Source organism: Lemur catta, chromosome 18, assembly GCF_020740605.2.
Source record: "Lemur catta isolate mLemCat1 chromosome 18, mLemCat1.pri, whole genome shotgun sequence".
In the NCBI taxonomy this organism is placed as follows: domain Eukaryota; kingdom Metazoa; phylum Chordata; class Mammalia; order Primates; family Lemuridae; genus Lemur; species Lemur catta.
In genome coordinates, this window is record NC_059145.1 from 11,032,232 (window position 1) to 11,057,114 (window position 24,883).

Below are 24,883 nucleotides of genomic sequence, written 5' to 3' on the forward strand. Positions count from 1 at the left end.
TGCCTCTAAGGAAGTCAATCTGAGACACCGATGCCATCAAAATAGGTACATTTCTAACAATCAGCACCACTTTCAGTCCTTCCCGAAGCTCCCACTTTCAAAACCTAATGACACATTTTGTACACCAACTTGTAAATCTCCCCCTCCCTAGATAACGTAGAAAGCAGTAGTTAAGAAAACAGTGGTAGGGATCGGATAGCTTTTGTGATGAAATCCCAGTTTCAGCAGATATTATCTTACGTAACTTTGGGCAAGTTACCTAACCCAAGCATCCATTTTTTTCCATCTTTTTAATATGAATAAAGATAGTTCTTACTTCCAAGATTATATGTCATAATACCTGGCATGTTACAAGGACCTAACAGAAGTTCAGTAGTAATGTCATCGCTGTTATCACCATTATGATTGTATGGAAATAGCATGCAATTATCTAATCACTCTACTCATGAAGTAAACAAAATTTAAAACTCCATATACTCCCCATTTTATTACTTATACAGCTAATTTCAAGGGCATCCTGTTTCTATTTCACTATTAACTATGTTTGTAAAATTCTTGGGTTTTTCTTAGAATCACACACAATTTGCTAGAGGCCACTCACATTGACACAGGCATATAGAGGCCAAACATAACCTAGCCAGAGCATAAGTCACCAGCACCTGCATGGATGATGTTGGTAGTTGAAATAATCAGTTTAAAGGAAAAACAGTTTTTAGAATCCCATGCTACCCAAAAGGAAGTGCCAATATGCTGTGCTTTGCTTGACTTATATGTAAGAAATTCCACAAAACTTTTTTAAAAACATCAGACAGAAATTTTCAATGCTCAATTTATTCCTAAAAAGCAAATTCCCTGAGGTTAGAATAAATTAGTGCTCCAAATGTCAATGTTAGAGTGATTGGCTTTTGGAAAACTGTTATTTGACTAGAAAAAAAAAAAAAAAAAACAACTGCCACAAACCAAAGACTGTTAAACTATGCAGTAAAATAGAAAAAGAGAAATTTTGTTCCACTGTGATTTTTTTTTGGTATAAGGACAGAAAAGCATACATAGATGAGATACTATGTAGCTAACAAATTATCTATTTCCTAAGGAGGGAAATTATGTGATTAATTATTCCACTTTTTTGGGACTGGCCAGAGGTTTTTTTCCTATATTAATCAAATTCATCAAATCACTGAACTCTCTATTTAACATATAGTGCCAGTCCCACATACATACAGGCCATGAGGCAACTCGGTTTATAGGCAGAATTACAAGTAGATATCCCATCTAAATTTAAAACCTGTTAGCATCATCATTAGTATCAGAACCTCATGAACTCTATAACATTTGTGTGACAACTCAGAATATAAATAATTCTTTTCCAATACTGCCTGCATCATATAGCTCCATCTTTCTGCATCATCTGACTTTCCTGCTGCCGTCAACCCACATGCATTGCTCCTCTGTTGTCCCTCCTTTACGACTGCAGCAAAATCTCACGGGGGGCGGGGGACTCAATGACAGTGAAACATAGAGAAGAGGGAAAAAGCACTAGGATACTTCATCAAAATGGTACATGCACTGAAAAAAAGTGCGAGAATATGAATTTACCCAGTAAGACATGTTCTTTAAAAAGTAATAAAAGATAACAGGGATATTAGTGTCTTAATATAGTCTTTCAGCTTAAAATAGGAGAAGTATCAGAAATTACATCTGCAGAGCACTGGTAAGACAAATGGTTATGTAATATCAACAGATAATCACATTGTGGTATATTTGTATAATGTGATGGAATATTATACAGCAATAAAAAAGAAGAAATTACAGTTATATGCAACAGTGTGGATCCATTTCCAAAACATTATGTTGAGTGAAAAATCACACACACACACACACACACACACACACACACATTGATAACACACTTATGGGGTTCAGGACATGCTACCCCAAAATATGGCACCTTGGCATTTGAGGCAACAGGAGAAACAGGAAGGTTCCTCTCTGATCTTTTCCAATCCTTCTCCTCTGAAGCAGGTCCTAAGACTCTCATTCAAGGATCCTCCCTATACCCAGAGGGCAGGAATGTCATTATCTCTGAAGACACAGGGAAGAATCTGAACAAACAGGCCTTGCGAAATTCCCGCAGTTTATTACCATTAGATCATATCTCCTTTGCCCAATCACACTTCTACACTACTAGACACTTCTCCATCAAATTCAGCATAAAAACACACAGGTTTCCCTTTTTCTTTGAGTCTTCATTTCTGAAGGCTCCTGTGTCACCTAAAACTTAGGTTAAACCAATGTATATGCTTTTCCCTTGTTAATCTGTCTTTTGTTATTGATGCATCCACCGGGAGCCTAGCAACAGGTGAGGACAGAAATCCTTTCCAACAGGGGTGGTGCCTTATTTCTTTATCCCTAGGATCTACCAGGATTTCCAGGCTGCAGTCCACTAAGGTTTGTTGAAGATGTATTAAATAAACGGACTTCACAAACTCTTGACAGGTTGGGAACACCCTATGGCTTTTGCCAAAATCTCCCAAAATCCAAGAAGACAAACCGATATTCTGTCTGAAATGTGAATTCTAAGAGAAAAGCAATCAGCCCTTGCAGCAATATTAAAGAGGATGAAGTACTAAGAGGTTAGGGAAGTAATTTTCTCAGTCAAATTACAAATAGTACAGTAAATTTAGTCTTCGGAAATGGTATGCAAAACATCCCCTTTTACAATTGACTAAGGAAAAAAAGTTTCTACTTAAGGTTAGAAGGAGGTCATTTTAACTTTAAAATTTCAATTAACCTAATATCAGGAACATACTGAGCCTGAAAAAAAAAATCTCGTATTTAGAGGTTTTTCTCCTCCCTTTTCCAAATGAAGAGAGATTAACCAGCATCTAATTTTTGTTAAAGAACATTAAAGAAGCCCCTTCAACCTCCTGTTTTTATAAATGACTTTTCTTCCGGCCATCCATTTGGCTAACTTAATGGCCCTTTCAATTCCCACTACTGCTTTGCTTTCATATTCACCCTGGATTTAATAGTTCCAAACACTTCTGTCTTATGATTCACACTTAATCCAAACTAATTGTACTCTGTTTTTAATTGCACTAGGTGTGCTTCTTCTCAGCCTATAGGTGAGTTTGTGGGCTCCTTCATTGCTTGCAAAAAAGGGAAGTCTCAGTCTCAGTCTTTATTTAACTGCCTTCCTCCAGGCAATGGACCAAGTCAATGCTTCTAAGTAATAAAAACAGAAAAAAACTGTTTCCTTGTCCTTGTGATAAGGAAATAAATTGCTTATGTCCTGAAAAGGGAAGAAAAGTAGATTTTGGACATGTTTCAGAACAATTTGTTTTGGTATCAGTTGATTCCAAGGATAGGACATTTCAAAGTGTTAAGATGTTTGTAATTTTTGCTCCCTCTTCTTTACTCAATTTGTACATTTCTTCCTTTTTCTGGCTTCAGATTTTAGACTTCACTTCTCCTTGGATCCCTTTCTTGTTTCTTCTTCCTCAGCCTCTCCTCTAATAATGTCATAGTAGTTTATCTTCCACATGAATAAAACTGAGGTCAGTATCTTAAAATCTTATTTTCATTGTTGTTTAATCAATTTTGTTCTTGCCTCTAGAACGTCCCTAAACTTATAATTCCCTCTCTTTATTCCCTCGCTGTTCTTCTTGACAGTAGTCTTTCAAGATTTTTTGGTTTACGTTGTGTACACATACAACATATTTTTTTTTTTGGTAACATAATTAGAGAACACTAAGGCTAATAAAAGTTTTCAGTAATCATTTAATCCTATCCAATCATTTTCTATAAAAGAAAACTGGAATAAAGTAGCAGAAAAACTATTTTCCTGTAACTACTTAGCATCCCAGCTAGTTGGTGGCACAACCATCATTGGAGCTGATACTGGTTAACGCCATGCCACGCTAGCAATACACAGTGACTGGTGGTGATTCTCTCTCTCTTACACACACTCTCTCTCTCTCTCTCTCTCTCTCTATATATATATATATATATACATATATATTCCAAAATATAAATGAGTACATGCCTCAAAGTAAATTGCATCATGTTGTTAAGATAGCAAAATACCTGCTTCATTAAGTACCTCTTAAGCCTTTGCTTTATCTACATGTCTTAACATGACCTCACATGCAAAATTAACTTGATATTCTAGAGGGCAGGGTTATTATTTGTCCTGTATATTTATGCCCTTTTGACATTGACAATGACCTATTCTTTGAAGATACTCAGATTTAGGTGACCATAGTCCTCTTTCCTCAATGTCTGTGATACGCTCATATAAAATCAGGGAAAGGCTGGTGGTATGGTGTTTATTAACTGTAGACACACTCCTCCCCATGCTATTATACCTACCTTAACCAGGCTTTTGCCAACATCACTCAAATGTAACAACTCTCTTTCAAAACCACCACTGAAGTGGAGACATTGCCCAATCAAATGGTCAATTCTCAGTGCTTCTACCCAGGTTAACAGCAGTATGTTGATGAAGCTGACAAATCCCCTCTGCTCTAAAACATTTACTTTGCCTGGTCCCCAAGAAATCATACTCATTTTTATGCTAACCTCACTGGCCAATCTACTTTCTCAGCCTTTTAATAATCAAATGTTCCAGCAAGTAGCCTTTGGTCCCCTCCATTTCCTATAACACTTCTTTAAACACCTTCTATATTTCAATGGCTCAACAGTGGTCTTGAGAATGTAGGTCAATATTCCCATCATGGGACCCTAACACAGGGTTCTGGAAGGAACAAGGCAGAACTTATTCACAAATTATTGTATTTATCTGCTTCAACCTGTCCAGGAGCTACCTGAAGGGCTGACACAGGGGGCATTTGTTTCTGTTTTGCATAACTTGGAACTTGCTCAGAGTGGAAAAGAGGCTAGAAAGTGTTGTGAGTGAATGAAAAATCCACAGCCACCTGCGGTAAAAGACTGGATTCAAGGCATGCAATACATGGCAGAAAGCCTGGGAGAAAAAGCTAGACAGAGTTTCTTTGGGAAATGAGGACATTCAAAGTTACCTATGTATGTTAGAGAACTTAGAAATCCACATACATGTCCAGAGCAGGGTGCATGCTCAGAAAAGACCTCAGAAGACCTTTCGCGTTCACTGTTGGCTGACCTCTAGACTCAGTGCAAGCAGGAAGTGAGTCATAAGGCAGAGTCATAAAGGGCCTGACTGAGGGGTTGAAGGAGTTTTCCAGCATGGAGCCAATGCACAGAGACTGGGAGCAGTGGGTTTTTTTGTTTGTTTGTTTTATTGTTGCTGTTGTTTTGTTTGCTTTTTTAAGGTACTGACATTTAATGAAATCTCTGTCAAAACACTAGATGAGTACAAGGCAAAGAAACAGATTCCAATGATCACACATGACAAGGAATACAATCTTTACAGAAATAGTTGGGAAAAGTCACTCAACACACAGATGAGTGTAGCCTCCAACAATCAAGAACACTCAACTATGGGGCAGGGGGAATCTTATTTCCAGAGCTAACACATTATAACATTCAAATGCCAAGTTTTTGACAACCACCACCAATTCATAAAACATACAAAGAAATAGGATGGTATGTCCTATTCAAAGGAAAAAAAAATAAATTGACAGAAACTGTCCAGTAAGAAGCCGAGACATTGGACTTACTAGACAAACAGTTTAAATCAACTATCTTAAATATCTCAAAGAGTTAAAGGAAACCACAAGGAATTGAATGAAAACAGGTGTGGGGAGCGCGGACGCCATTACAAGATGGCGCCGATTTCCGGTGGCTTGGCTGAGGTAAACAAGTGTGGCGCATGCGTAGTACATCTGTAGGTCTGTTACATAAGTATGCATATGAGGTTTTCTGACTCGGCCTATTGGTGACCGCTTGTGATTGACTTTGACCTATCTCTGTTACTTCCTGTTTCCCTGAGGGTATATTACTGTGTGAAAGCTTGTGCTCAGGGTCTTCCGCATCTTGAAGCTTAGAGGGATCCCCAATAAAGCACTGTAGAAGAACTCCTGTTGCCGCGTCTTCCTTGCTGGCGAGGCGGGCGCGACAAACAGGAAAACAATATATGAACAAGATAAGAATATCAATAAAGAGTAGAAATTATAGGACTTAGCATTTCTTATTATTATATATGATTTACTTATTTATTATGCCTATTGATTTATCATCTCTCATCCTCTTCTAGAATATATCTCTAAGAAGGCAAAGATCTTTGTTTTCTGGTTACCAGCACCTGACTGTAGTTAGTGTCTGACAAATAGCAAACACTCAATATTTGTTAACTGAATAAAAGGTGTCCTCCACGTCCAACAGCCCATTATTTATAGCTCTGTGATATATAGAAATATTAATTATGATATGACAGTGACAATTTTGGGGGGGATGGAGGGACAAAGACAGAGGGATGGTATGTTATAAAGTAGATATGATGACTTGGGGGGAAGTTGCTGGTGACGTAGTTGGACAGACAGTCTTGTAACCCTGAGTGCACATTATACAGACAATCAGTTCTCAGCTGGGTGAGGATCACATAAAATTCACCATTGATTTTAAGGAGAGAATCTTCCCAGTGTTAAATGTGTTAATTCAATGAAAACCCCAAATAATATAATTGGTGTCAAATTTCCTAGACATGGAAAACATTTTGTCAAGACACTTGCATGCTGCTTTTTCATTCAAAATTAAAATTAGGTTATCAATATTTATATATTTCTAATTTTACCACAAAGGGTGTTTGTTTAAAATATTAAATTTCTCCCTCTTTTTTTTCTTTTCCTTTTTTACAATTTTGTTACCAATCAAGAACCATTAGCTGTACTGATTTCACAATTGTAAGAGCATTCTCCAGCTTATACCTTCCCTTAAGGACAATCCTTGTATGGATATTTTCATGTAGTTCATAATTTCCATAAAAAAGGCTTGTGAAGTAACTTTATAATGAAAATTTATGAAAATAATATCACCTGTGGTGATAAATATAGGTATATAGAGTGAAGGTAACAATCTATCTTGCAGCTATCTTAACTTTCACTCCACAGTAATATGACTTTCTTTATAATCCATCTCTCTTTTTAAAAAAAAAATCAGCATTATTTTGAAAAATCCATTCATTCAACAAACATGGTGTGAGAGCCTATTAAGTTACAGGTATTATTGAAGTGCTGGGTATACAGAAGTGAGTAAGACATATATATTATTAAGGATACTTCAGGTCACATGTAACAAAATATCTAGCTTAAAAGTAGTTTAAAGATAGCAGCAGTGTTTTTAATATAACAAATCCTAACATAGATGCTTCCAGGATTGGTTCACCATCTTAAGCAAGCCATCATGGGCCCGTGATTTTTCTATCTGTCTTCTCCACTTTCCTCTGACTTTGACATTCTCTCCCTTTGTTAAGATGCCTGCAGTAGCTCCAAGTATCCTGTCCTCACATGACAACATAGCAAAAACAGAAGAGGAGGTGGAGGTTTCCCTGTTTATGAACAGGGGGACTATATACCCTGGTTTGTCTGGAATCATCACAATATGAACCTTTTACTTCTAAGGTATTCTGGTTTGGATAATAAGTCATATAGTTGCCCTACTAACATGCCTCTTTTTTTTTTCCTAGGGGAAGAAAATATGTCCAAAAGAAGTTCCTTCAGAAAATGTCTTAGTGAGTCCCAATGGTCAGGATTAAGTGAACTGCTTATCCTCTAACTGGGAGGGTGCGGGGAGGGGTGTAAGTAAGCATTTGGCATTTTAACCTCCATAGTGGAAGAAGCTTTCTGCTGGCCAAAAAGAAGGGTGTTGAGTGAACAGTTAAGAGCATCATTCACAAATGACAAGTCCACAGTCTCATAGAGATTTGGAACTTCACCAAGCCCCACAGTATGCAGGAATAAATGGAATAATATCATCTATGCCCTACCAAGCCCCAGTGACACTTCCCCATGTGGCTCCTGCAGAATGTCCACCCAAGGGTGTCACACATGTTCTCCTGAGCAAGCCCACTGCACATCTCCCCACTTTCTAGCAACTGCTATTTTCCTTGGGGCATTTTCTGGGCACAGTGGTGCTGTCAGGACACTGCTCAGCACCATGTTGTCCACTGACACTGGAATGCCCTGCTTTGCACTGCTGCCAAGACATGGTCATGGTGTCAAAGCTATTCAGAGATCTGTGACAAAGTGGGGGAGAATGCATTTCTCTTCATATAGTTCACTCTCTTAGAAAGTTACAACATGTTGCTATTAGCGTCTTAACAGCTACCAAAGTTTTCAGTGAAGTGGAGCTTGAGACAGACATGCCTTAGGGTCATCAACAGTCAGCTCCCTTTTATTTCCCTAAACAAGTCCGCTTGAAGAAAAAAACTTGCTGTGACTTGCTTTGGGGTCAATGAAATGGGAGAAATAATGCACATCCCTTTCAGGTAGAAGCATTGATGAGTAGCGTGTGAACCTGCCACTCTTCCAAGGTTGCACAGTGGGGAAAGAGGAGTGTGTTGAAACAGAGGTGCCATGAGCGTGAAATAGCTTCGAATGCTGAGCAAAGACATGGAGCACAACCGTCCTGGGAATTCTGGAACCACAGCAGACTTACACGGCTGAGAAATATTTGTTTGGTTAGTCCAACCAGCGGTTATCTGTCACCACAGTGGAGCTTAGCCTGTGCAGACTGTGCCCAACGAGTGCTGGCCTTGAGAGAGGGAAGTTTGCCCCTTCCTTCTCACAACGAGCATTCCTTACTGGGCCCGGCTCATCTCATCATTCTTCCTTTAGAGGAAGTTCTCCCTCAAGGTCTATTTTATTCTCAATTAGATTTCTGGAGAGTGATCTGAGAGTTCATCTGAATCTATCATTTAGATCCTATTTAACACCTTTGATATATACGAAGAATAACCGATTCCCTGTGACAAATGTTTTGTAAGCAGGATATAGACACAGTGTGCCTGAGAGGATGAGATCAGGAACAAGGCTGAGGTGATGAGGGAAGAAAAGCATTGAGACTTAGGTTGGGGCTTGAAGAAGGCACAGATTTCATGGGAGAAGGATAAAGAAGGGAGAAAATGGAAGAGAAAGACGTCAATGTGGGGTAAATGGCACTTGAAAAGGATGTAATTGAGACATGAGAAAAAGTGGCACAAAAGGCCCAGAAGAAAGTCACCATAATGTTTAACCATATTTGTCACGTTGTTTGGGTTGCAAGGACAGAAACCTACTCTGAAGCAATAGCAGGAGTCTGTAAGTTTATAAAAGTAAAAATTCAGATCCAAACTCAGGCACAGGAGGGCTCAGGTACCGTGAGGATGCCTTTGAAATTTGGTATCGTCTTCTGCAGCATTCAGCTCTTCCATGATTTTGGGCAGGCTCCCTTTATGTAAGTAGGCCCAGCGGCTCTATGTTTATAACCTTTTAACTTGGTAACTTTAAGGAAAAGAGAGAGAGTGCTTCTTTCCTGAGAGCGCAGTAAACATTTAGGGTTTAGATAACATAACCTTGCTCTGCCTTCAGTTTTGGGCTAACTTTGAAATAATCTCGATTGTGGCCAGTAGTAATATAAGCTCTGTGCCTCCTCCCAGAGCTAAAGGTGTGACTCCAGCCCACCTGAACAACGTGGGCTGACGGTGGAATGCCGGCTTCCCCAGGAGAAGACCTGAGTGCTGTAACAGGAATGGGAATGGATGCCGGGTAAGCAGAAACAATAAATGATCCCTGCCTGAGCCTGACTCTTAGAATGTTCCTCCTAAAAGGGACCTTGGGGGTAGGTTAGCTTAAATCCTTTGTTCTAGAGGTGAGAAAATTAAGTGCTAGAAAGAGAAAGCCCAAATGAAAGTAATTTAGTATGTTGGAAGCCTAATAATCAAATATAATTAAGACTCACAGTTGTTCAGTTAATCAAAGTGTCTATCTTAGCAATTAATCATAAAAAATACATAATACATTAAATATTATAATTTGAAACATACACAAACACACCCCTGCCGAGAGAGAAAGAGAGAGAGAGAGAGAGAGAGATACAGAGGGTCATTTAATCTTTGGGTGTGGGATCAAGGTACTTTCTGTAAACAGTGACCATGTATCACCTGACTCTCCTGTCTGTCATCATCTGGGAAAAAAAATAAAATATACTAAAATCCAGTTTTATGGTATTTAAGATGAAATGAAAACTTAAAAGTAGTTACACAGCAACCTAACTACAGTATTTTTTCTAGCGTTTATGATTTCTTACCAACATTTAACTATTTTCCTGCCTGCAACTAATAGTGATAAACATACCAAATGTTTTCAAAGCATTAAAATTTATTTTCTTTGAAATAGCATCTTTTTCTTTTTTTCCTCCCTCCACTAACTTCATTGGTTTAATATGATTTTTAACTACATCGTATAATTGTAGAAACACATTTTGTGGGAATAAATTGATATAGAAACAAAAACAACTAATTCTTTATAGCCAAAATCCAACTTGTGGGACACACTAGAGACCACTCTATTAGCTGTGAGTGTTCAGTACGCTGGGGCATCATACACTATGTCTCAAAAAAAAGATGGGTATTTTCTTGTAGGTTTGCATATCTGCCTGTTTGGAAGTGATTAGTGGCCAGTTAAGTGAAGTCAGTAAGGAGAATGTCTATCATACTTGACAAGAGACAGAGTGGCTCAAAAACTGGGACTCTATTCATACAAAGCAACTTACAGTTAATTGTTCTCAGAGCTCCTTAGTTATCTAGGTTGCAGATTTCCCTGTTTACATTTCTTACCACCCACTCAAGGCCAAAATCTCTAGTTTAAATGTCACAAACTTAAAAGTAAGATGGTATTATTCTGCACAGAGATGTCTGTCTCACCCTCATGCCCTGCTCACTCTCCTGCCCTCAGGCCAGTCTATCTGCAGACACAGTGCAGTCTAGAAAGGAAGTTCCCAGTGGAATGTCCAAGGCAAAGCCTGCCTCCTTTGTACTTTCTACTTTCTGGGGAGGCAGATCTGAGGCTTTCCATGCATGTTTGCAACATCTCAACAAACCACCCAGTCAAGCCATCATGTCAACCCTGCACAGACAGGCTCTCCAAAATTAAAAGGAAAAGCAAAATGAACCAAGCATACAAGAGCCACTCCTAAGGGATGCAAAACAAATAAACAAACAAACAAACAAAAAAGTGCAACTCACCACATGGTGAATTGTTCAATTAGAATATTAAGTGCATTTTTTTTATTGAACATCTTTAGGAACAAAAAATCAAAGAGAAAGACAATTTTGGATAAACATTTTCCCTGTCCAGAGTTTTCTTTCTTTAAATTTATACAAATAAGTAGTCCCTTGTATATTCAGAGAATACCTTCATATATAGTAAATAGGAAAGAGAATTTTTTTTAAAAAATATTTTTATTATGTTTTAGGTCCTCTGGTTGATGCCAGAGGTTCAGAAACAAAGGGAATCGGAGGGCACTGGATTCAAGGCAGTTCAGAGTCTAGTTGTGAGTGCTGCATGTGAGCAGATGAGGATGATGAGGGTTTGCCGTAAAGGGGCATGTGGCATTTTGGACTGGGGGTGCAATGAGTTTGCTTTTTGTGGGGGACAGCATAGCTAACTCATTCTGAGTAAAGCAAGGAAGTCTTAAGAAAAAAAAAGATTAATGATTTGATCTGGATCTTGAAGGAAAGAGTATTTTCCCGAGCAATAAGAAATAGGGAAACACTGGGAGATTTTAGGCAGTGAAAGGATGGGATATAAATATCTGCCAGGAATCTAGAACAATCTGGAGGGGCTTAAGCTGCTGACCCGGACCCACATCTTTCAAACCTTTATTTTGACCTGCATTGTGTCTTGGCTTCCTGGACTTTCTTCTTCCTTTGCATCTTAGTAGCCTACATGCTGGTCCTTAAGAAAGGGTACTTTACAGTAATTATCCTAATATGACATTTATATGCTTCTTTATAATCTGTCACCTCCACGTTAGATGCGAGACTTTGTCTAGATTAACATCTGCTAAGTTTCCGTGTGAAGATCAGTGTCTGATACTCTGCTGGAGCTTATAATGTAAACATTTAGAGAAACACTTAATGAAATACATTGTGACAATGAACATGCAGTATCTCATTGCTCTCTTATTAAACAGGGTGACAGGTCCAAAAGGCAATGCATGCATTGTTTACAAACAGCACCATGGTTCAAGGCAGTATTTTCTTACTTGGCATTTTCTCCCATTCACCCAGCAAAATCCTGTGACATGGGTGGAACATTCCAGGTAATCAAGGAAAGTCAAAATAGGGCACATCTAAATTAGAGCCAGAAATATTTTCATTCAGATCTTCAAAGCTTTGATCTTTCTGGTTTTAGGAAAAACAAAGAATTGCTTCAATCGCGAGTAAAAATCATGAAATCCTTAAAAAAAAAAAAAAAAAAAAAAAAAAAAAAAAAAACAGAGCCGGCTTTTTTATGCTGGGTCCAGACTCTTTCTACATATATTGCAAATTTAATTCATGAACCAAGCTGTTCTATAGACTCATTTGAAAATCATCACCAATTGTGAAAGTCATTACAGTTAGCTTTGAAAATCTACCCTTCATTATACTGGCTTCCTAATGTTAATGGTTATGGCAGAGATGAAAAGATGCTGGTCCATGACCCTTGCTGGCTATAATTAGAGGATGCCGAGGACAGCCTACTCTCGGAGAAGCAGAGCGTTTTGGAGGGTGAAGAGTTGAAGGTGACTTGGGCATTTTGTGCTCTGAGGATTGGTTGGGAGCCAAAGAGGATTACTGAGAGGCCTCGTTAATGGGGCAAAAACAAGTGAGGAAAATGCCAGGGATTCCTTGGCTCATCAGATAATACAGAGAAGCTAAAAATTACAGAAGCGCTTTGGCTCAGGAGCTGGGGGAGCCCTGCCAAGTTCTGGAGACATTCCCCAGATCTCCCAGGAACATCGGGCAGCCGGTGGGACCACAGCCCACCTTTCTAGGATTTGGCTCCGATCATGATTAAATTGAAAGGGGGAAGAAACAACATCCTTGGCTAAGAAACACTGAGGCTCCTTTTTCTATAAATGAGGAATAAATACAGATAGAAGATAAAAACTGCTTTCACAATAAACTTACTAGCATCTTGGCCTTAAAATAATTTATCATTATGTTTATGCACATACAGAAAATGCCAGCCAAAAGTCCAGATGTTTACTGAACACATTCACAGTATGGATCTGAAGGAGAAGAAGGCGTATTATTACCAGTTTTTTTCCTATTTACATCTGAGCATTATATAACACAGTCAAAGATACAGGGATATATAGCAGGATTAGGAATATTTGGAGGATGTTCTGGGCTCAGCACAATCCAGTATGGAATATCCACCAAAAAGAAAAAAAAATAATCAAAAGAAATAAACCAGGAAAAAACAAGCAAGCAACTCTAGGCAGGACAGGAAAATTTTCTCACGCATATGGAACACATTCCATTTACAGTTTTATTTTAGGTATTTCATAGCTTTGTTCAGAATCCCTGGCACAAATGTATGCATTTCTTTTTTCACTTTCTGAGGAGTAACACTGTCAATGCATAGACACAATCTTAATGTTCCATTTGCTATGAAAGTGAACGAAGTTGGCTGCTCTTTGCTCCTAGGCAATATAGCTAGATAGAAGCTACAGCATTTTTTACACAGCCACAAGAAAATCTTCACCTTTCTCTGGACGGGAATGGAAATTTTTGCATGAAATTTTGCTGTTCTATCACATTCCAATATTGTTTTTATTAATATGAATATTTCTCCTCCATTTCATTATTTGGGGTCATATATATATTTTTGCTAGTTCATGATGCTATTTTATGTCTGATTTTGCAAATTTGCACATCCCTATATATACATGAAAATAATCTTTCCTTTCAATAATGTATAAAACCTTTGAAATAATTCGTAATTTCTTAAAATATCATGCACCATTGGTTAGTAACCATGGAGTAGTAAGAGCATCGTGTCCATGTGGCATCTAAAGCTTAGAAAGACAGGACCTCAGTTTGTTGCCTTGAAATTTATTGCCTTGACTTGATTGTCAGCCAACTCTTGCCCTTCATCTCTCCTTAGAGTTTCTAACCACGTTCATCATATTTCACATGCTCAGATACTCCTTAGACTTAGTACAAACTCCTTAGTGTAGTTCTCAAGACCCTTCACAAGGCAACCCGGGCCCACTTTCAAGCCTATTTTGTGCCAGATCCTTATGTAGTCTGTGATTCCTCCATCCATCCATCCAGGCAACCACTTAAAAAATGTGTCTGAGCATCAGCAACTTTCAGGCAAAGAACCCAGTGCCGGGGATACAATGGTGCATAATAGACACGTTTCTGGATAGAGACAAGTAAAGAGGTAGTTACAATGACAGGGGATACGTGGGATGCTTCTAACACAGGCTTGGCTGGGTGGGATGGCCACAGAAGCCTTCTGAGAAATATTGACATCTAAGCAGAGAACCAAAGGCTGAATAGAAGTCAATCAGCCAGTGTACAGTATAATAGTGACTAGAACTCTAGAAGAGCAAAGGGTCTTCCCAATGTCTTATAAATAGGAAAATTCTTAAAGAACTGGAAGAATTTCAAGATGGCTGGAGTGTAAGGCTGTACTGCAGAATGAATTATTTGTCTTTCTCCCAACGTGTCCTGCTCCTTCATTCCTCTGTCCCCGTCTCCCAGGGGGTAGGGGGTTCTCCTCATTATCAGTGATGATCTCTAAGTCATCACTTCATGCATCTAAGGATGTCTTCCCCAATCACATTACCTTAGGGAAACTTCCACCATACCTCCTCTGTGCCCTGTTCCGTTCTACACTTAAACGGTGTTTCTCATGTTAAATAGTCATGACACCCGCCTTCAGCTCTGTGTGCTTTGACAGTGAGGATTTAGAGTCCTCATCTTTTGTTTTCCTGACTCCTAGCACAGAGCAAGGGACACAGGAGATATACTGACTTTTGAGTGAAAGGAGTGGAGATAGTGAAAATGTTGTCTTTTATTCTTGCCACCCATCTGCAGATGCATGGGTCTGGGCTGTAAGATAGGCGATCTTCTCCGGACATGTATTGAGGAATGAAATTAATTCAAAGCCTCCCAATGAAAACATGAGTGACTCATGGGATCTTTATCTTCTCCAGATAACAGAAAGGGAACAGTGACAGAACCACAACCTTATTTGTTTAAAAAGGCCTGCATAGACCATATAGCCTTCTGGGAAGAATAATTAATTAGATTGGGGTAGAGGGAGAATGGAAAGAAATGCAAATATTTGATCCTTTTTGGAATGAGAGGACAGAGTTCTTTTTAATGTGCAAAGCAGACTTTAGGAAATCTTTGGAGACCTGGCCCATCAGAAAAAGGAACACAAAGCTGGATATTGGCAGAGGAGTGCCTTTTTCTTTACACAGTGTCTTTGTTTAGAAATAACTTTTCTTTTCAAATTAAAGGGGAACATATAATAAGTAAGCTTCGTTAGATCAGAGGGGTGCCAATAGACACCCTCTCCTAAAAGTGAATAAATTTAGGAAGACAAGAGAAAATGAGAACAAAAGCTACCTAGGAAGGTGAGTGATGGTGGTTAGGAGAGGTGGTGTGTTTGTCATCACAGCCTCCCTGGGCTGGAGGGACCTCCAGAGGTTCTGGGGGAAAAACATCTTTGTAGTTACCTTGCTAAGGAAGTAGTGGATACATTACAAATGGAAAGTATTCTCTCAGAAGATGCTTCCCACTTACACAAACTTGCATGTGCTTTCTATATATTTCACTTCTTATTAACAGTAATACTCTCCTCTCAGAATGCTCCTGTGGCATGAATGAGAAAAAAAAAATACATGCTAATTGTGATACTATGAAAATAATATAACCTCTTCCAAAGAGGAATATCAACCAAAAGAACAGACCAGGTATGTGGTTTCACTGGCATTTCATGGCTACAAGTTCGAAACGAACCTAAATAAATTTTGTGAAAATGCCAAACCCTCCGAGAGACATGTGCTTTGGCCACTCAAGGCAGCACCAGTCACTCTCTTAGCATATCATACGGCTGACACAACCCATACCTTCCACGGTTGCTCTCTTGGGCTGAATGGTGATGGCTCCTTCTGCGATATCTTCGTTTTGGTGCAGTGGGTTTATTTTGGATCCCCAGCTGTCGGATCCCACCCAGAGAAAATGGCCCACTTGGTCAGCCCTTTTGGCTGCCGCAAGGATCTGCCTGTGAAAAGGAATATAAAAAGTGTATTAATGATAAAGAACAGCAGCTGAACGTGTGCACATTGGGAGTCAATCAAAAGGAAAGCAAGCTATTCCTTCTCCAAAGGTAAATAATCAATTGCAAATATATATCTATTAAATGATTTATATCCCTAATATATAAAGAGATTTTTGTAAATAAGGAAAACAGTCAAAGCATCTTGAGGAAAATAGGCAAAAAGCATTCCAAGTTAGAAGATAAAAGGAGAAATATAAATGTTTAATGAGCTGGAGAGACACATTTACCTCCATTAAAAAGAAGGGGAATGCAAATTAGAACAAGATATCAAATTCACTTATCACATTGGCCAAACTATTTGTTTTGTTTTGTGAGTTTTGGCTTGAGGCTGGAGAAATGAGCATTCTCATTCACTGCTGGTGGTACATATCATTTCTGGAAGCCAATATATTTACAAATTAAAGGTCTTAAATTATTTATTAAAATAAACAGAATTCCACGCTAAACATGAAAAAATTTACAACCCATGTTTATGAATGAAAATACTATATACATAACAAGGATAACAAGGACAAATAAAAGAAAAAAGAATATTTTTTATTATCAATGGAATAAAATAATTATTAATATCTCCATTTATTATTCATGGAAAAGTTATGGCAATAGTATTTTTGGAAGAAGAGGGAATGGATGAGAGGTAACTGCATTTACAGATCAGGAAAAGCTGCAACCGAAGCCCCTTTGGTGGGTAACACCACAGGAGAAGTGGTTTGCCCGCCTCTCAGCACTTGGCGGTACCAGGCACCACAGAGGTGTAGGGCTAAATACAGGAGGATTGGTTGAGAGACTGTACATAAAATAGCAAAACTCCAGCTCTCCTCTTTCTTCCAGGAAGGAAATGAAATGGTAATTTGCTAATAAAAGGTTCTGATACTATGAACACCCAAGTGGTAAAAGACAGATAAAAGATGGCTCCAAACCTGGCAGTGGCACGATAAGAAAATAACTAAAAGTCAGTGGATTAGGTATTGAAATGGAAAGACACTTCAGGAAACTTAAACTTCTGCTCACAGAATACTGGTAACCAGGAGTATAATGCCCCAGGCCGAAAACAGCTTTTCTGGAAGAACATGAACCATCCCAGAAAACAGACCCTGGGTTTTGACCTACAGAGATCCTCTAACAGAAGGGCCAACCTGATTCCCACCCAGGCGCCTGGGAGCCCTGTCAGTCGACATGCCCTGCCCCTGGTCATAGGGCTTCTTAGTGTCTTACGCAAAAGGGAACTGTCAGAAGTCACCCACTACTGAGGAAAATCTCCAATGCAAAATAGAAAACTCAACTAGAGAAAGAAAACTGGTGTGGCGTCGGGAAAAGAACAAAATATGAACAACATTTAAATGAGAATTATCATATATGTAATCAAGAACAAGATAATAAGAAAACATAACCAACAAGGAATAGCGCTTCATTATTAAAAACATGAAATTAAATTTACTTTAGTGCAGGTATAGAAAAAAGTGAAGAAAATTCTCCAGAAAGCAAAACAACAGCAAAAAGTTAGAAAATAAAAAATGCTGAGTCATTTTTTCTCTTATTAAGAACCAATCTGGGAAGACCTATGTCCAACTAACATTTGCAGAACAAATGTAAAGAGAAAGTGAAATAAATTTTCTTAAATATTTTCTAATAAAGAAAAATTTGAAAAAATGAAAGTATAAGTTTCCAAATTTAAAAAGCTCAACCAACATAATAATGGAGCGGGGAAGATATTAAACATGTCACAAGGTGTAAGATCTCTGGAAATAATGAGAATATTCTAAAAGCTCTTTGAGAGAAAAACAGAAAGCACGCAGGAAAATAAAAAGCAGAATATCATCAACCTCCCAAGAGCAAAAATAAATAGATAAATAAAGACGATGGATGATGAGGCAATGACTTCAAAATTTTGAGGAAAAAATGATTTTTTTAAAGTAGAATTTTAATATTTGACACACAAAGAATCCCAATGGAAACAGAATTTGCATATTTGTCCAGTAGATCTTATAGATTTTTCCAACCCATATTAGAACATCAAACTCCCTACAAGTTAAGAATCCTATAACTCATTAGTCACCACAGCTATTGGCTGTAAATTTATGTGTCGGGAATATGTATTTAAACATAAATATGAGGCCACATCTTATACTCCCAACTACTAATTAAGTGCAGAGGTAGAATAAGGATATTTTTAGGGTCTAGGTGCAGTGGCTCACACCTGTAATTCTAGCACTTTGGGAGGCCAAGGCGAGAGGATCACTTGAGACCAGGAGTTCCAGGCCAGCCTGGGCAACATAGTGAGACCCTGTTTCTACATATTTTAAAAAATCAGCTGGGTGTGGTGGAATGTGCCTGTAGTCCCTGCTACTTGGGAGGCTGAGATGGCAGGATCACTTGAGCCCAGGATCACTGAGGCTGCAGTGAGCTATGACTGTGCCACTGCACTCCACCCTGGGCAATAGAGTGGAATCCTGTCTGTTAAAAAAAAAAAAAAAAAAAAATCACAGGCATAAAACACAAAAGTTTTGTTTAATTTACTCTTTTTTATTTTTGTATTTTTTGTTTGTTTTTAAGACAGGTTCTCGCTCTATTGCCCAGGCTGGAGAGTAGTAGCATCCTCATAGCTCACTGTAACCTCAAACTCCTGGACTCAAACGATCCTCCTGCCCCAGCCTCCCAAAGTGTCAGGATTACAGTGGTGAGCCACTGCACCCTGCACAATTTACTCTTTTTAAAAAAGTTATTGGAAGATATGCTCCAGCAAAATAAGGAAATAAACCAAGAATAAAAATCACGTAGGATCCAACAAAAAGGAATTAGAGAGAAAGGGAGGGAGGGAGGTAAAAACTTCTAATATGGTAGTGACTGATCCACATTAAAACATAATGATGGAGATTTCAGGAAAAAAGTGTTCACGAACAATAACAGAACTCAGATTATTTTGCACATGAACATATGGGAAAAAATGATGGACCTGTAACATCAATACAAAAAATATTAAAGATAACTATGCAAGTAAAAACACTGTGATATTAACTCAAAGAAACCCAAAATGTTTTCAAAAAAATAAATCATGTTACGGAAAAAATATTTGATGCTGTAGTATAAGATATTTACATAATCATAACAATGTAAACAACAATTATTGTTAAATGAAAACATGATAGAACAATGTTAATGTGATAAGGAAGACATCAGTGACCTAAATTATACCTAACATAAGTATTAGTAGATGACAATGTTTAAAATTAATAATTCCAAAATAATAATGTATGCACATAATGCAGATAAGACTAGAAGAAATAGCTTAATGAATTAAAATAGCTGCCCAAAGAGAACAGAACCAGAGAGTATGGAGGGATGGGTCAGGAGACTAATATTCTGCATCTAAAGTGTTTCAGTCTTGTTTTGCTTTTTAAAAAAATACATATACTTATTATTTTCATAAAAATAACACAATCAAATACCCATACTCTTTGCCTATAGAGTATAGATCACATCTATTAATCTAACCAAAGGAAATGATCAAAAAATGCTATAAAAATGTTTATTCACTACTGGAAAGAACATAAATACAGAGCAATAGGAAATTGGTTTTTAAAATGACAGTACACCCAAAGGATGAAAATATATTTAGCAATTAAAAATATACTTAGATTTCCACAAGGCATTTTTAAAAATGTAAAGTCAAATTTTAAAAAGAGATTATTCAATTATGCTATGATAAAAACTGGCCAAAAATTGCCTGTATATGTGTATATATGCATAGTTAAATGTATAGGATGATAATAGAGCACAGAAAATATGGGAGAACATACAATTTATTATTATCAAGTGTGGGGAGGTGCTGATAAAGTTTGAAGAGGATGAAAAAGGTAGGGAGAAACCGAGTGAAACAGGAAGAGAAGACAAAACTGATAGAAATACAAAAAAAGTATGGTCAATTTAATGTATTTATGTATTGGTTTATTTATTAAGACCAATATGATTAAACCATTTAAAATTATTTATGGTATGACAAGGATTAATCTATAATGTGACTTGTAAGAAAGAAAGGACATATAATATTCTACGTGATCTTGATTCTGCTGGAGGAAACTTGTAAAAGTTAAATTATTGCGAACATTAAACCAGAATTTTAGTAGTGGTTATCTCTGAGTGTTGGAATCGCAGGTTTTATAGGAGATTTTTTAAAATTATTGTTTGTGATTATTCTCTTTAACCTTTAATTTTTCTAGAAAATTGGGGGCAAAGTAAAATTTAAGGATTCTTTTTATTAAAGAACAACAATAAAAAGCATTTTCTGTATTTCCCAATGGATTTACAACGGGTATGTATTCCTTTTATAATCAGAATAAAGTATTTCAGGAAAAGAATCTGTTCTTGTCTAAAATTTAAATTATTGATACCCATGACTGACTTAGCACTGATCTTAGCCTCCAAATCTAGATGATAATGTCTTCCCACTGCAATTCTCTGACAGAGTATTTGAAGTTAATGTTTCAAGAAACCACAAAATTTCCCATCTACAGTATAAATCTTCTGAAGAGAGAAATAACAGTGTGAGTTATCAGTATACTTCAGACATCAGTGTGTTTAAGATCATGTTTTGGAAGAAACATATACATTTGACTTTTATTACTGTGCTTAAGAAATATTATTGCCATCACTACCATGAATGGAAATATACAATAATATTCAACACATAAATAAACCCAATGCAAAAAGAATGAGCTTTAATTATTGGGTGGATTAGTTATATTTTACACCCAAAATTAAAAATTCACACTACCTGCAAGTCAAGAGTATTATAACCGATTTGTCACCAAAGCTGCTTGCAGTTAATCTTTTATGAGCCTTGTACAACCTATTTTAAAATAAACATGAAACCATATCTTATCAATGCATTACACATTTAGCAAATGTGTAAAATAGGTATAAAAAGGATTTATGAGATGATTAAGAAGGGTATTAGTAGAGTTTTTTTAAAAAAACAAAAACCACTGGAGCAGAAAGATAATAGTAATATTAAGAAAACAAAATTCCATAAATAACTAAAACACAAAGTAGGAAAGAAAATTCCCTAAGATAATTTTGTAAGGAGAGAAATAATACATGTAAAGGATGATCAGAATCAGTTCCCCTGAGAAGGGCATGTTTGAAAAAGACCTTGAATAATAGACACAAGCTGAACAGGAAGAGAAAGAGAGAAAAACCACCAAGAGCAAAGCCACAGTGGAGGAGCAAGTAGAACATGTTGGAAGAGGAGAGTCATGAATTTTAGGTGGAGAACTGGGTGCATGTAGGTGAGGTCTAAAATGTTAAAGTGAGGCATTTTGAATTAACGTGAAGTTCAGAAAGAGAAGCTTGTTTTTAAATCGTTAAATATGGGGCATTAGACTGCTCATGTCATTCATTCATTCAGTGCCATGTACTGAGCATCTACTATGTCCTGAGCATTGGGATCATTTATGGAGGATACAAAGCAAGTCAAAGGAGGTATCATCTCTGCCCTAATGATGCTTACAGTCTAGTGAAGGATCCACACGCTAACTAAACCATCCAACAATGTAAAAGGATACCATTGACATAAACTAAGAACTTCAGTGACTATGAAGAGTTTTCCAAGGTCACGTTGCTCAGAGAAATCTTCCCTGAGAAAGTGGCACTAGACATGGCATTGGAAATGATGAAGCAGAGCAGCAAAAGCATTCCAGGTGGAGGGAGGAGAACACACGAAGACCTGGGAGTGAGGAAATACAAACAGCCCCTGTGCCTCAATAGATAAAACAGGAGGGCACTTAGAAGCAAATAAAACTAGAAAGGCAAGACAAGGCCAGACCACCCTAAAAAGAATTCCAAATGATTTTCATTGTATTGCTGGGAGAATTGAGGCTTAAAGAAGCTGGGAGGCAGTGGGAGGAACTTGCCCAACGTTAGACAGTGTTTATCATATAAATAGCAAAAAAAAAAAAAAACCTCAGTTACAAGTTCAAGTTCAAGCTTTGTACTAGGATGATGAATAGATTCAGGAGCAGTGTGGAGGATACACAAAGGAGGAAGAGAGACACAGGTTTGGGAGGCTGGTGACAAGGACAGCGCAAAAATCCAAGCAAGAAGTGATAATGGCCTGAGCCCTTAAACTTTACTATTAATAAAATATACTCATCTTCAAGATCAATGATGTATTATTATTTTGAACCATATGATAGAAAAAGATTTAAAACACCCCACAAATAGCTCTTTCACGTTAGAAGTGTAAATTGGCACAACTACTCTAGGCGATGATATTTATATTTTTTAAGAAGGGATATATCTTTGTCTTAGGAATTTGCTTTCTCGGAATTTGTGAGGACTTATGATTTAAATATATAAAACCTGATACTTGCATATTATTCTATACCTGTATTACAGTAATGTGATGTATTTACACATTGCATAATACATTGTAGATTAACATTATATATTTGTATATTTATATTTGTATTTGTACACAAACTTGTGGAAAAGGAAGTTTATTGCAGCATTACTTATAGCTGTGATAGTCTGTAATCAAACTTAAATGTCAATTAATAATAGATAATTTATAGTACATGTATAAAATAAAATTCCACATGGCTACTAAAGAGACTGACTAGATGTCTATAGGTCCTGATATTGAGTGACCTTTATGACAAAATGGTAAGATAAGCAAGGTACAGAACAGGTTGTACACATAGGATGCTACCATTGGTATAAAAACAGGGAGCACATCCCTCTAGCACATACACAGCCATCTCCAGTGATTACCCCTTGCACCTGGAGGAGAACTTGTTAGCTAAGGGACAGGACGGAGCATTTTTTTTAACCCTAGATCCTTTTAGAGGTTTATTTATTTATTTTTACTTTTTAATCAGATATAATTACTGTTTGTTCTAAAAAGATACAAATGAAGATTCTGGACCAGGTTGGTAGTAATCAGAAAAGAAAGCAGGGGGCATTTACGTTCTAAAAACATGTCAAAGGTTGGCTCTCTATAGCTTGGCCAAGGATGCAAGGAACTAGGAAAAAAGGAAAGTCATGATTACAAGCAGAGCTTTGAGTCCAAGGAGGATCAAGGTAAGGAAGGAAAAAGAAAAGACAAAATGTATTGGAGAATATAGAAGTATGACAAGTTTTCTTTTGAATATACTAAGTTTAAGGCACTAGCAATAAAGCCAGAATTATGAGGTATTTTACATTAAGAGAACAATTCTTTGAATAAATGTCTGTTATATTTGGATATGTTTTAATAAAACACCTTCAAAAAGTGTAGTTTGTTTTTTCTCTTTTTCCAAATAATTTAATACATGTATTTGCTAAGAGGGAAAATACAGGACAACAACATGCTGCTACTGTCATGGTTCGCTATAACTGGGTGTGCTGGGGCAGAAGGCAAGTACAGACGTCACCACTATGTAATTACAGCTGTGATCCTACGCTATGGCTCCCCCTTTCTCTGCCAGCAGCCTGGTCTTTCCGGCTCCTAAAGTTGCAACGCGCACATTAACAAATTTCACCAGTCATCCTTACTTTATATCCTCATCGTTGGCAAAAGTCACGACGGCCCTGGAGTTGGGGGTGTCCAGGAGCTGTTTGATAATTCTATCAAAGTCAATGGTCCTGTCTTTGCGCTCCTGGGGGATTCTCACGGACTGGGCAATGCAGAGCCCACCTGTTTGAGAAAAGAAAGCAGAGTGTCAATAAAGTTCCCACAGAGATGTCCAAGGGGGCAGGGCAGGGAGTTGGGGAGGAGGGAATTTTGATCGCTGAGTGCACCGCACTTCCTTGAAGCTGCTGCAGGGTGGGGAAGGCGTGACCCCTCACGCTGAGCCCTGCGTTGATGCTCAGACCTAGCACGTGTCACCCAGGATGGCACAACTTCCTTCTCTTTATAATGCACTTATAGATGTCTAGTGATGCTCAGGAATACCAAAGACATTAACTCTGAGGCAGTAGGTTTAGGTTGGCAGACAAAGTGGGTGTGTTGAAGGGAGTCTTTAAAACGAATGCAATACGCTACACTAACACTGCAATAAGTAAACTACAATAAAGAAACTGGAACAAGTAAAGCTCATGTTTATCTCTGTGACATTTCTGGTGTTTGCCTTCCCAGATTTTTTTATGTTGTCTCCTTTCATACCCATCTTGACTTTTAAAGCTCTGCTCCAGTGGAGTGAAATAATAAATAAAGAAAAAAATAACTGTTACACATCACAGTAACAAATTAACTGACCACATACTATGTGCTCAAGACATTGTTAAGTGTTTTATGGGTGTTAACTCATCTCATCCTCATTAAAAATTTATGAACTACTTAATATTACCTATTTTAGATTAGGGAAAAGAAGGATTGAATAGAAAAATAGATTTGTTTACTCCAGACTTGTCAAAACCATTATATTAATTAACTTTATGAATTTCAAGACAGGGAAATATGCAGTTTACTAAGAAATGAGTCCAGTGGGTTCCGACTTCCCCACTTACTGCTCAGTAGTTGCTCCTGGATCTAGTGTTTTACAAAACACACTTAGAGAAAGGCCAGTACGGATGAAGGGGTAGCGAGGATACTTGCAGGAAAGACCCTAAAGGTTATCCGAGGGTGGAAGACCTAGGGCGGAGAC

The 24,883-nt window shown here is 37.7% G+C and overlaps 1 protein-coding gene across 1 annotated transcript in view; it reads right to left on the minus strand.

The window, feature by feature from the left end:
- The window catches only part of GRM7 (glutamate metabotropic receptor 7), a gene marked incomplete at its 5' end in the record, with an annotated part of 363,151 nt that extends 339,195 nt beyond the window's left edge, over positions 1-23,956 (minus strand). The window contains 2 exons of the mRNA XM_045530458.1: positions 16,051-16,205; positions 23,793-23,956. Of these exons, the coding sequence (XP_045386414.1) occupies positions 16,051-16,205; positions 23,793-23,956 (319 nt within the window). The remainder of the gene's footprint in view (positions 1-16,050; positions 16,206-23,792) is intronic.
- Positions 23,957-24,883: the final 927 nt, after the last annotated feature.